Source organism: Eschrichtius robustus, chromosome 9 (assembly GCF_028021215.1).
Source record: "Eschrichtius robustus isolate mEscRob2 chromosome 9, mEscRob2.pri, whole genome shotgun sequence".
Taxonomy (NCBI): domain Eukaryota; kingdom Metazoa; phylum Chordata; class Mammalia; order Artiodactyla; family Eschrichtiidae; genus Eschrichtius; species Eschrichtius robustus.
Window position 1 is genome coordinate 62,398,307 of NC_090832.1, and position 13,771 is coordinate 62,412,077.

At 36.0% G+C, this 13,771-nt stretch overlaps 1 protein-coding gene across 1 annotated transcript in view; it reads right to left on the reverse strand.

Moving 5' to 3' along the window:
• UFL1 (UFM1 specific ligase 1) overlaps positions 1-13,771 on the reverse strand; it is a 60,057-nt gene that overhangs the window by 17,483 nt on the left and 28,803 nt on the right. Inside the window, exons 7-8 of the mRNA XM_068551438.1 lie at positions 3,384-3,442; positions 1,165-1,311 (exon numbers count right to left, since the gene is read on the reverse strand). Coding sequence (XP_068407539.1) covers positions 1,165-1,311; positions 3,384-3,442 — 206 coding nt within the window. The remainder of the gene's footprint in view (positions 1-1,164; positions 1,312-3,383; positions 3,443-13,771) is intronic.

Genomic DNA, 13,771 nt, shown 5'->3' on the forward strand with positions numbered 1-13,771 from the left:
AACATAGAAGTGTACCATAGCCTATTCCCTGGTTATGTTACCTTCCCAAATTTTTATTACTAAACATATTTGTAGAAAAATTGGTTCAAGTACTGCATTAATTCAGCTTTGTCTCTTACTCTCCAATTGAGGGGTCAAAGGGAAACATGAGGACTAAAGAGCAATAAAAGTAGAAATGAGGATAACGGAATGTAATGATTTAAGTAGAGAAACAAAAACTGGAATTTTGATTATAGTTAACTAAAGGAATGGAATTTTAAAAATCTTTCATTAGACAACTGAGGACAAAGCAATTCTCTAGTCTAATTTACACTAGTAAAAGATTTAGCATATAAAAGTAAAAAATTTAAGACTTAAATTTGCAGCCATTAAAGTTATTAGAGATATCTACCATCCTCTCTCTGTCCTCAAATAATAATATTTAAGGAAATTAATTACAACAAAATTCTAATCCAAGTCCTTGGCTGAAGAAACTGAGAAGGCACATTGTAGAAAGTCAAGAAAACATGAGCCAAACCAGTATTCATTCTAGCACACATTTAAACTGAACACTAATGACTTATAGGTATACTTATTTATAGGTAACTGATCCCTTACATAGTTTGACTTGGGTTATGAAATTGATCAAACTGAGTTTTATATATATATATGCTACTTGTTTTAATGATTAAATTCAATCAATCTACTTTATCCAAATGATGGAACCTCAGAAACAAAATTTAGAATAACTTCTATGTTTCTGAAGTACTGGATAACTAATAAAAATGAACACTGTAAAACTGACAGCAATAAAATATTTCTAGGATTATGTAACTAAAAAACCAGGCAACTTCATAAGTTACAAGATATAATAAATATAATTACTTTCTATGGATTAAAAAGAACTTGAAGTATCTTATATATAGTATCACATTACTAGAAGGCTGGTAACAATCAATACCGGCTTCTGGCCTTTCTACATTACAACTGTTCAATAACTATGGAATTAAACTCAGTTACATGACCCACAAAAACCTACAGTGTGATGACTACTTTTATACTCAAAGGGAACCATTATAGTCTGCTGGCCAACAGTAAAGTACAAGTGTACTCCCAGGGCTACACCCTTTCTAAGAATGTGTTTAATATTAGAAATGATTTTTAGTTAAAAAGAAAAAAAGTTACCCAGATAGCCATTCTGCCTGAGAAAAGAATCCACCCAAGTACTTTGTGTTCTGGAGTAAATGTCAGGGACAAACACCGCTTTATCCTGTCTCCCACCAACCACAGTGCCTCGTAAGCGTCCACTATTAACAAGTTCCTCAAGAACAGCTTAAAAGAAAAGCAAACAAACAGAAATAAATCAGAGCAGGTAAAAAATCTCAAAAAGTAAAACACTTTAAAATTTCACAATTTAGTTATTCTTACCCTTTAAAAAAGCAATTTAAAATTTAAATTTCATACTAAATAAAGACATTATATTTTAGACAAAACTTTCCTGCCATTTATGAGAATACTCAGGTCGTAAATTCAGGAAATTTTGGCAACTAGCTAAAGATGCTGAACTGTAATAAAAACTAATTAATATTAATGTTGAATTTTTTAGTCTAATTTTGGAAAAAACATGCCAATATTTATCTCATGATTAAAAGTAGACAATTACACACTCTGAGAATAGATAATACACAATCACTAGTGTTACCAAGTTCAATTTCCTCATATTTAGAAAAATCAAGACACCTGGATCCTATTAGAATCAACAGTGTGAAATAAAGCCATGAATATCTGTATAAATTATTACATTTCCACTGTTTAAATTGAAGGAACACATTTTAATCCTACCTATAACAGAAATATAATGCCATGGTTAAGGAGGATGGATATGGACCCAGATAGCCTAAGTCCAAACCTCAACTCTGCCACCTACTAGTGCTGCCATTAACACCAAATTTATGATTTTTATTTAAACCATAACATTCGGCTACACAGTTTGTTGTTTTAAATATCAAAATCCCCTAAAAAGAGACAAAGCAGATAGGACGGAGTTATTCCTAAGTGAACCAACAAGAACAGTCAAAAGATGTCTGGCACAAAGAATGATTCAGGAAAGTTAGCTTTTAACAGAAATAAAAATTAGTTTACATAGGAATTTCAGAATTCCAATGCTGAGTAAATCAGAGTACATCAGAAAGGTCTAGATTTCACAATTGACTGAAGCACATAATTTTAAATTTTGTGTGACTGTACAACACAAATCCAAGCTAAATTCAGACGAAAGTTATCAATTTATCAGTTATTACTTGAAGAACTTTACATTATAATGAAATTTCACCAACTCTGATTATGGAAGTTCAGAAATACGTCACATTTTAATTTTAAATTTGTCCTAAAAAAATTTAAATTTAAACTCCATATTCTGAAAAATACAATGAACAAAAATTAATTTTTGGTTCTGTATTTAAATTTCTTTTCCATTATTCATTTTAATTTTATATTTGCACAGATACCTGAGTTGAAAGATTAAGTCACTGCTTTTAAAAATTACTTCAGCCAAGCTTTATAAAAAAACCTTCGAAATCTCATAAGAGTTTCACAAAAACACAAAATAGTCAATGGACCAAAATTATTTTGAAGCTATTACTGTACTGTTTGAATGCTAAGAATTTATTTTTAATGCTATAAGCCTTTCGTAAAAATTTTATTAGCCAAACACTACTTTCATAAGAAAATGTAGTAAAAATCTGTAAGAAACAAAGTAAAAATTATTCTTAATCCCCGAATTTTAAATCTCTATATGCATATGCATAGCAGAGTATTTTATACACACACATTTTTTTTTTATTCCACTCCTCTTGAGGTACCCAACACTAAATGTTTGGTGGGTATAACAAGACACGTATATGAAAATTGGTATAGAGAAACTTCTCAACCAGAAATATATTTTTTAAAATAAATTTATTTATTTATTTATTTATTTTTGGCCGTGTCAGGTCTTTGTTGCTGCACGCGGGGTTTCTCTAGTTGCCACGAGTGGGGGCTACTCTTCATTGTGGTGCGCAGGCTTCTCATTGCAGTGGCTTCTCTTGTTGCAGAGCACGGGCTCTAGGCACGCGGGCTTCAGTAGTTGCGGCTCACGGGCTCTAGAGCCCAAGCTCAGTAGTTTTAGCACATGGGGCTCAGTTGCTCCGTGGCACGTGGGATCTTCCCAGCCCAGGGATCGAACCCGTGTCCCCTGCATTGGCAGGCAGATTCTCAACCACTGTGCCACCAGGGAAGCCCCCTAGATATACTTTAATTACATAAGTTTTAAGATTAAAAGAGGTAAAAACATTAAAATTAGTTAAGTTTTACATTTAGTCTATTCAACAGCTAATTAAGTGATATATCATTTAAAGCAAACTCACAGTAAAGAAGCTGCTCCTGAAACCCATATTTTGAAATCAAAGAATTCACTGCTGTAGGCCTTTATGGAAAGAAAAAAAAAATCAAAAAACATTTTACTCATCATAGAGTTACACATACGTATGAATTAAAAAAACTAGGATGATTAGTTTATGAAAAACAAATTAATTTAGAAGAAAAAAATGAAGGCAAAATTGCACCATAGATCAAGACGGCAGGATAGGACATGGAGCTCACCTCCTCCCGTAAGTGTATCAAAAATACATCTACATGTGCAATAATTCTCACAGAATACCTACTGAATGCTGGCAGATCTCATACAACCAAAGTTGCAAGAAAGATCACCATTTAACTGGGTAGGAAAAAGAAAAAAAAAAGGAATTGGGACAGGATCTACGTCCCTGGGAGGTACCTATGAAAGAAGGAAGGTTCTCTCACATTGGGAACTCCCTTCACTGACTGGAAGATCAGCCGGGCCAGCAAGAGAGCTTCAGAGGCTCAGCGGAGAATGCAGCGACCAGCCTGCCACAGGCAGAACAGAGAGGCTGGCATGGACGGGCCTGACCACCTTGCTGCACTCCCCAGCCAGACGCATGTCTGCTAGTGGGCATGGGGGCTAGGTGCTGAAACTTGGGCTTCAGGGGACAGACCTGGGGAGAGGACTGGGATTCGCTGTGCAGAGACAGCCTGAAGCGGGTGGAGTATGCTTTGGGCTGCAACAGGAGGTGTACACAGGACTGAGCCTGGGTCTGCCATAGAAGCCCCACTGTTAATGGGGTGACTCTCAAGCAAAGGGAGGGGCAAGGCCCCACCAGAGCAGCCTCAATCTCTGCGTGCTCACAGCAGGTGTGGCTCTGCCTCTATGAGCTCTGGGAGCATGCAAGCCCGGGAGTGCTGCCCACACTTGGAGGTGGGGCTGAAATCTGAGCTGTGTCCCAGCAGCTGATCAATCCGCGGATTTATGCCACTGCTGGCAGCTTTGTAAGCTCAGCACCTGTGGGACATCCAAGCAGATTACTGGTGATCCTGTGGCTGGGGCAAGTCTGGCATTAGCAGCTGCAAGCTTTGTGGGCATGCATATGTAGAGGTGGAGCTGGGGTCTGGGCTGATTCTGTAGCTCCCAGGGCGGGTCCAGGTGTGCGACCATGACAGTTCAGGTGCCTGACTTCAGTGGATCTGCGCTGCTGGTTTTGTGAGCACAGCGCCCGAGGGTCACCCAGGTCGACTGCCTGCATTCCCATGATTGAGGAGGGGCCAGAGGCAGTGCCAACAAGAGCATACTTTGTGAGACTGCACGAGTGACAGGCAACACCACAGGTGCCCTCCTGGCAAACAGCTCCTGTGGAGGAATAGGCAGTGGCTTTTCTCCCAGCGGGAGCACTCCAGTCTTGCCTCACGCTGTAGTAGCTTAGAAATGTATCTGGGGGCTTCTACTCCAACAACTGGTGAGCAGACCCTGTCCCCAACAGGGCTGTGACAAACACAGAGCAAAGAGGACGCCCTGCTCAATATCCATTGCAGGCTCTGGTCACCACAACACCAGTCACACCTCCATCAGTGGGATAACGGCCAGCACATACTGAGAAAAGACATGGCAGGGCCCCATACTAAAACAGCTCTCACACCAAAAATATTAGATTCATGCAGGGTACACGGGGATGCTCCGACATAAAAACAGCCCTCCAAGACCACAGTAGATAACTGTTTCTCCTAAACTCTTACAGTAAGAGAAATATAAATAAAATGAAGAAGCAGAGGAGCCAAATGCAATTAAAAGATCAAGAGAATTCCCCTGAAAGAACAAAAAATAAAACACCTCTCCAGTCTACTAGACCCTGAGTTCAAAAAGGAGGTAATAAAACTACTGAAGGAATTAAGAAAGGCTATCAATAGAAATGCAGGTCACTGTAACAAGGAACTAGTTACTAACTATAAAGAGGAACCAAGAAAAATTAGAAAACTCATTTGCTGAGATGAAAGCTGAGCTAAAGGCAATAAATAGCAAACTGAATGATGCAGAAGAATGAATAAATGATCTGGAAGAAAGAATAATGGAAATTGCCCAATAAGAACAGCAGACAGAAAGACAAATGAAAAAAAAAGAAAGCAATATATGAGACCTATGGGATAATATAAAGTGTGCCAATCTACACATCATAGGGATCCCAGAGGGAGAAGAAAGAGAAAAGGGGATCGAAAACATATTGGAAGAAATTATGGCTGAAAACTTCCCAAACCTAAGGAAGGAAACAGATATCCAGGTATGGGAAGCAGAGAAGGTCCCAAAAGGATGAACCCAAACAAACCCACAACAGGACATATTATAATTAAAATGACAAAAGTTAAAGATAAAGAGAGGTTTCTAGGCAGCAAGAGAAAACAAAGAATTAGTTACAAAGGGAACCTACTTAAGCCTATCAGCTGATTTCTCTACAAAAAGGTTTCAGGCCAGAAGGGAGTGACAAGATATATTCCATGTCCTGAAAGGGAAAAACCTACAACTTAGGAAACTCTACCTAGCAAGATTATCATTTAGGAGAGAGAAAGAATGTCTCAGACAAGCAAAAACTGAAAGAATACAGCAATACTAAACCTATCCTAAAAGAAATATTGAAAGGTCTTCTCTCAATAGAAAAGAAGCAAGAATCTGTAGGAAAGAAAAAAAAAAAATCACAACTGGGAAGTAAATCACTTAAATAAGCCAGTACACAGACTTAAAAAAAATTATTGTGAAAGCGATAATAACTACAATGAACAGCAAAAGGATAAACATGAAGGTGCAAAAGAGGACATCAAAATCAAAAAATACGGGGGAGAAGAGTAAGAAAATACAGATTTTTTTTTTTTAGAATGTGTTTGAGCCTATATGACTACCAGTTTGTAGCAAGTAGATACAGGAATGGGTTAACATACTTGAAAAAACAGCGTAATCACAAATCAAAAACATACAACAGATTCACAAAAACCAAAAAGAAGAGAACAAAAGCATAATACAAAAGAAAACCATCAAACCACAATAGGAAAGACAAAAAGAAAAACAAGGGAATAAGAAATACAAAATCAACTGGAAAACAAGTTTTTAAATGGCAACAAATACATATCTATCAATAATTACCTTAAGTGTCAACAGACTAAATGCTCCAATCAAAAGTCAAAGAGTGGCAGATTGGATAAAAAAACAAGAGCCTACAACATGCTGTCTACAAAAGACCCACCTTAGGGCAAATGACACACAGAGATTGAAAGTGAAGGGATGGAAAAAGATGTATCATGCAAATGGAAGTGACAAGAAGGCGGGGGTAGCAATACTCATATCAGAGAAAACAGACTTTGAAACTAAGACCATAAAAAAAAGATAAACAAGGGCACTGAATAATGATAAAAGGATCAATACAAGGAGAGGATATTGCACTTGTTAACATATATGCACCCAATATAGGAGCATCTGAATACATAAAACAAATACTAACAGACATAAAGGGAGAAATTGATGGGAATACAATAGTAGGAGACTTTAACACCAGACTCACATCAATGGATAGATCTTCCAGACAGAAAATCAATAATGCAACAGAGATTCTAAATGACACATTAGAATAGTTAGACTTAATTGGTATTTTCAGGGCATTACATCCCAAAAAACCAGAATACACACTGTTTTCAAGTGCACATGGAACATTCTCTAGGACTGACCACATACAAAAACACAAAACAAGCCTCAACAAACTGAAGAGGAGAGAAATTATTTCAAGTATCTTTTCTGACCACAACAGCATGAAACTAGAAATCAACCACAGAAAGAAAAACAAGAAAAAAACCGATTACATGGAGACTAAACAACATGCTACTAAAAAAAACAATGGGTCAAGATGAAATCAAAGAGGAAATTTAAAAATACCTTGAGACAACTGACAATGAAAACACAACCATACAAAATCTATGGCATGCAGCAAAAGCAGTCCCTAGAGAGAAGTTCACAGCAATACAGGCCTTCCTCAAAAAATAAGAAAAATCTCAAATAAACAACCTAACCTACTGCCTAAAAGAATCAGAAGAAAAAACAAAACCTAATGTCAGCAGAAGAAAGGAAATAATGAAGATCAGAGAGGGAATAAATAAAAGAGATTAAAAAAAACAGAAACAACCCAATCAAAAAGCAGGTAGAAGATCTAAACAGACACTTCTCCAAAGACATACAGATGGTCAATACAGATGAAAAAAATGCTCAACAATGCCAATTATTAGAGAAATGCAAATCAAAACTACCATGAGGTATCACCTGACACCAGTCAGAATGACTATCATCAAAAACGTCTACAAACAATAAATGCTGGAGAGGGTATGGAGAAAAAGGAACCCTCCTACACTGTTGGTGAGAATGTAAATCTGTACAGGCACTATGGAGAACAGTATGGAGGTTCCTTAAAAAAACTAAAACTAGAGCTACCATATGATCCTGTAATCCCACTCCTGGGCATATAACTGGACAAAACTATAATTCAAAAAGATACATGCATCCCAATGTTCATTGCAGCACTATTTACAATACACAAGACATGGAAGCAACCTAAATGTCCACTGACAGATGAATGGATAAAGAAGATGTGACAGATACACACACACACCCCCCCACACACACAATGGGATATTACTCAGCCATAAGAAAAATGAAATAATGCCATTTGCAGCAACATGGATGGAACTAGAAATTATCATACTAAGTGAAATAAGCCAAAAAAAGACAAATATCATACGCTATTGCTTATATGTGGAATCTAAAAAAAAAAAAAAAGATACAAATAAACTTATTTACAAAACAGAAATAGACCCACAGGCATAGAAAACAAACTTATAGTTGCCAAAGGGGAAAGGTAGGAGGGAGGGATAAATGAGGAACTTGGAATTAACATATACATACTACTATACATAAAATATCAATAATAAACAACAAGGACATACTGTATAGCACAGGGAACTATACTCAATATTTTGTAATAATCTATAAGGGAAAAGAATCTGAAAAAGAATATATATATACACACACATATACATATACATACACGTAACTGAATCACTTTGCTGTACACCTGAAACACACCCTTGTAAATCTATACTGCAATTAAAAACAAAAAAAGAAATCAATAAAATCAAGACCTGGTTCTTTCAAAGGGTAAACAAAACCTACAGACCTCTGGCCAGGCTCACCAAGAAGAAAAGAGAGAACTAAATAAAATAAGAAATGAAAGAGGAGAAATAACAACTGATACCACAGAAATACAAAAACCGTAAGAGAATACTATGAACAATTATATGCCATCAAATTGGACAACCTAGAAGAAATGGACAAGTTTCTAGAAACATACAGTCCTCCAAAACTGAATTAAGAAACAGATTAATTTGAACAGAATGATCACTAGAAGTGAAACAGAATCTGTAATAAAAAAACTCCCTGCAAACAAAAGTCCAGGACGGGATGGCTGCACTGGGGAATTAATTCGACCAACCATACAAAGAACTTATACTGATCCTTTTCAAACTCTTCCAAAAGACTGAAGAGGAGGGAACACTCCCAAAGACATTCTATGAAGTCACCATCATCCTGATACCAAAACCAAACAAAGACACCACCAAAAAAGAAAATTACAGGCCAGTATCTCTGACGAATATAGATGCAGAAAATCTCAACAAAACATTAGCAAACCGAATCCAACAACACATAAAAAAGATCATACACCACGACCAAGTGGGATTCATCCCAAGTTCACAAGGATAGTTCAACATAGCAAATCTATCAATGTGATACACCACATAAACAAAAGAACAGACAAAAACCACATGATCATCTTGATAGCTGCAGAAAAAGCATTTGACAAAATTCAACATCCACTCATGATAACAACTCTTCCCAAAGTGGGTACAGAGGGAACATATCTCAACATAATAAAAGCTATTTATGACAAGCCCACAGCCAACATAATACTCAACGGTGAAAAGTTGAAAGCCTTCGCGCTGAAATTTACAACAAGGATGCCCACTGTCACCACTTCTGTTCAACACAGTATCAGAAGTCCTAGCCACAGCAATCAGACAATAAAAAGCAATAAAAGGTACACAAACTGGAAGGGAAGAGGTAAAATTATCATTATAAGCAGGTGACATAATACCATATACGGAAAATCCTAAAGACGCCACACAAAAACTACTAGAACTGATAAATGAATTCAGCAAGGTAGCAGGATACCAGATTAACATACAGAAATCTGTTGCATTTCTTTATACTAACAATGAAATATCAGAAAGGGAAAGTAAAAAAAATTCCCTTTAAAAACTGCATCAAAAAAAGAAATACTTAGGAATAAACGTCATCAAGGAGGTGAAAGACTTATATGCTAAGAACTACAAAACATTAACAAAGGAAAATGAAGATGATTCAAAGAAATGGAAAGATATCTCATGCTTTTGGATCAGAAGAATTAATATTGTTAAAATATTAATACTACCCAAAGCAATCTACAGGTTTAATGGAATCCCTATCAAATTACCCATGACATTTTCCACAGAACTAGAACAAATAATCCTAAAATTTATATGGGACTATAAAAGACCCAGAATTGCCAAAGCAATCCTGAGGAAAAAGAACAAAGCAGGAGGCATAACCCTCCTTGACTTCAGACAATACTACGAAGCCACAGTAATCAAAACAGCATGGTATTGGCACACAAACAGACACATGGATCAATGCAACAGAAAAGACAGCCCAGGGAATTCCCTGGTGGTCCAGTGGTTAGGACTCTGTGCTTTCACTGCCAAGGGCGCAGGTTCAATCCTCAGTCAGGGAACTAAGATCCTGTAAGCCACACAGCCAAAAACAACAATAACAGAAAACACAGAGAGCCCAGAAATAAACGCACACACCCCCACGGTCAATTAATCTTCGACAAAGGAGGCAAGAACATACAATGGAGAAAAGACAGTCTCGTCAGCAAGTGGTGCTGGGAAAGCTGGACAGCCACATGTAAATCAATGAAGTTAGAACACTCCCTCACACCATACACAAAAATAAACTCAAAAATGGCTTAAAGATTTAAATGTAAGACATGACATTGTAAAACAGCTAGAAGAGAACATTGGCAAAACATTCTCTGACATAAATTGTAGCAATGTTTTCTTAGATCAGCCTCCCAAGGCAACAGAAACAAAAACAAAAATAACCAAATGGGACCAAATCAAACTGATAAGCTTTGGCACAGCAAACAAAACCATAAACAAAATGAAAAGACAACCTACGTACTGGGAGAAAATATCTGCAAACAATGTGACCAACAAGGAGTTATTTCCAAAATATAGTTTATATAGCTCAATATAAAACAAAACAAAACACCAAACAACCCAATCAAAAATGGGCAGAAGACCTAAATAGACATTTCTCCAAAGAAGACATAAAGATGGCCAATAGGCACATGAAAAGATGCTCAACATCACTAATTAGAGAAATGCAAATCAAAACTACAATGAGGTATCACCTCACATGGGTCAGAATAGCCATCATCAAAAAGTCTACAAATAATAAATGCTGGAAAGGGTGTGGAGAAAAGGGAACCCTCCTACACTGTTGGTGGGAATGTAAATTGGTGCAGCCACTGTGGAAAACAGTATGGAGGCTCCCTAAAAAACTAAAAATAGAGCTACCTTTTGATCCAGCTATCTCACTCCTGGGCATACATCCAGAAAAGACAAAAACTCTAATTCGAAAAGATACATGCACCCCAATGTTCATAGCAGCACTATTAATAATAGCCAAGACGTGAAAGCAACCTAAGTGTCCATCAACAGATGAATGGATAAAGAAGATGTGATATATACACACACACACACAATAGAATATTACTCAGCCATAAAAAAGAATTAAATGTTGCCATTTGCAGCAACATGGATGGACCTAGAGATTATCATACAAAGTGAAGTCAGAGAAAATGCCATATGACATCACTTACATATGGAATCTAAACTATGATACAAATGATCTTATTTACAAAACAGAAACAGACTCAGACATAGAAAACAAACTTATGGTTGTCAAAGGGGAAAAGGGGTGGGGGAGGGATAAATCAGAAGTTTGGGATTAGGAGATACAAACTACTATATATAAAATAGATAAACAAGAAGGTCCTACTGTATAGCACAGGGAATTATATTCAGTATCCTGTAATAAAGTATAATGGAAAAGAACATGAAGAAAAATATATATACACATATATATGTATAACTGAATTGCTTGCTGAACACCAGAAACCAACACAACATTGTAAATCAACTAAAAAAAAAAAAAAAAAAAAAAAAACTGCACCAAATTTTACATCCTTAAGCAGAATTATGCTATTGAAATACCAGGTAATTGATCTGTCTTCCCATTCTGGGATCAATTTACTTTCCCACCAAAATTTCACCTCAAATTTGGTGACTCTTGACTATCTGTCTTGTCCTTTATTGTATGTTAATTTCTTGTTCATTCTATTCTTTCTGTCTGCGAGGCTCTCCTCACCTGGGAAGTCAGTGAATGTTATATGATTCCATTTCTGAAGAAAAATGAGATCATGTACATACTGAAAGGAAACTGGAATGCTGTATTCCAGTTAGGGTGTATGACTGGGAGAAATCCACTTTAATTTCTCTCTTTTGCTTATCAGTATTTTCTGTAATGATTATACATTTCTTTTTTTTTTTTTGAACAGCTTTAATGAGACATACAAAATTTACATATAAATCTAACCAATTCTAAGTATACAATTCAACGATCTCAATAAATTAATAGGGCTGAGCAACCAACACCACAATCCAGTTTTAGAAGGTTTCCATCACCCAAAAAGTTCCTTCCTAGATGTTTGCAGTTAATTCCTGTTGCCACCCGTAGACCTACAGAACCACTGATCTGCTTTCTGCCTCTACAAATGTGCTTTTCTAGAGATTTCTTATAAATGGAATCAGTATGTGGTCTCTTGTGTCCGGCTTCTTTTACTTAGCATGTCTTTGAGGTTCATGCATAATAAAGCACGGATCAGTATTCACTCCTTTTTATTGCTGAATAGCATTCTGGTGTACGGATATACTATATTTTGTTGTTTGTATCCATTTATCAGCTGATGGACACCTGGATTATTTCCAGTTTGGGGCTATTATGAATAATGCTGCTATGAAGATTTGTTTCATGCCTTTGTGCAGAGATGTGTTTTCATTTCTTTTGGATAGATCCCTGTGAATGCTTTTCTTTTATAATAATTATAATTTCTTTTAAGTAAAGGAAACAATTGAAAAAAAAAGATCTAGACTTTTTTCTGACTCCAATTTTTTTCTTCCCTATTCATTTTAAGCCAATTATACAAGTTCTCTGGTTTAGGTTTAGTCTGTGTTTTTATTCTTATGCATATAACTAAAAGACTTTTAAGTTATTCCAACTACTTGATTCTCTCTTGTTGATTATTTAAAATGTTATAAATTTTCCCTATGACAAACCTGGGAGAGCAGAAACAGTTGTCAAAATATGAATTAATATTTAAAACCGCTGTGTTTGGGGATTTTTGACTAAACTATTACTTTTACCAAATTCTTATATAGATCAATTTGGTTTATATTAAATTATTTTACCTAAAATTTTCAGTTGAATTATTTAGAGCCCCCCCGAACCAATTAGGTCCAATTACATGAAGTTTGCTCTCCTCTGTTTATCTTATTACAACCTTCTCATGTTTTTTGTTTTCTGTTCCTTTCTACCTGAACACATTCCTACAAAAATGTGGAGGGCTCCTTGAAGAACTTTATCTTAAAATTGCTGGGTGCATAACTTACTATGGGTGTTCAATAAAAGTTTAACTGGATTGCACAAAATTTCTAGCTTTTATTGTACAATGAAACTTAGCTATTGAATTATTTCAATCTGGAATACAATGTAGCTTAGTATACCTATATACCTCATTCTTCTCACTAATTACTTCCTGCTCTTCTTTCTGGCTACCTATAGTAACAATAAACATAAACCCTTTTTAATCAGAGATGCAGGTCTTCTCTCTGAAGTTAGAACAGAAAAGTGAGTTGGTTCCTTGTATTTAAGAGGCAAATATGAAGATACATTACCTTAAATGGAACTATCTAGAAGCCACACAGCCTAGCAACATCTTTTGTGGCTCAAAATTTGTTTTTGCTCTCATGGTTTGATAATACCTCCATACAGAGAAACTCAGGGCTACTATGAGTCAGGAAAATATTATTTGCTGAACCAGATGATAACTACACTCACCACAATAACTGGTCAAAGAAAAAGGATAAATATTTGTTAATAGGAAAAATACACTGTTTTTTTTTTTGTTTTTTTGACTAAGTGATAAATGTTCAGGGT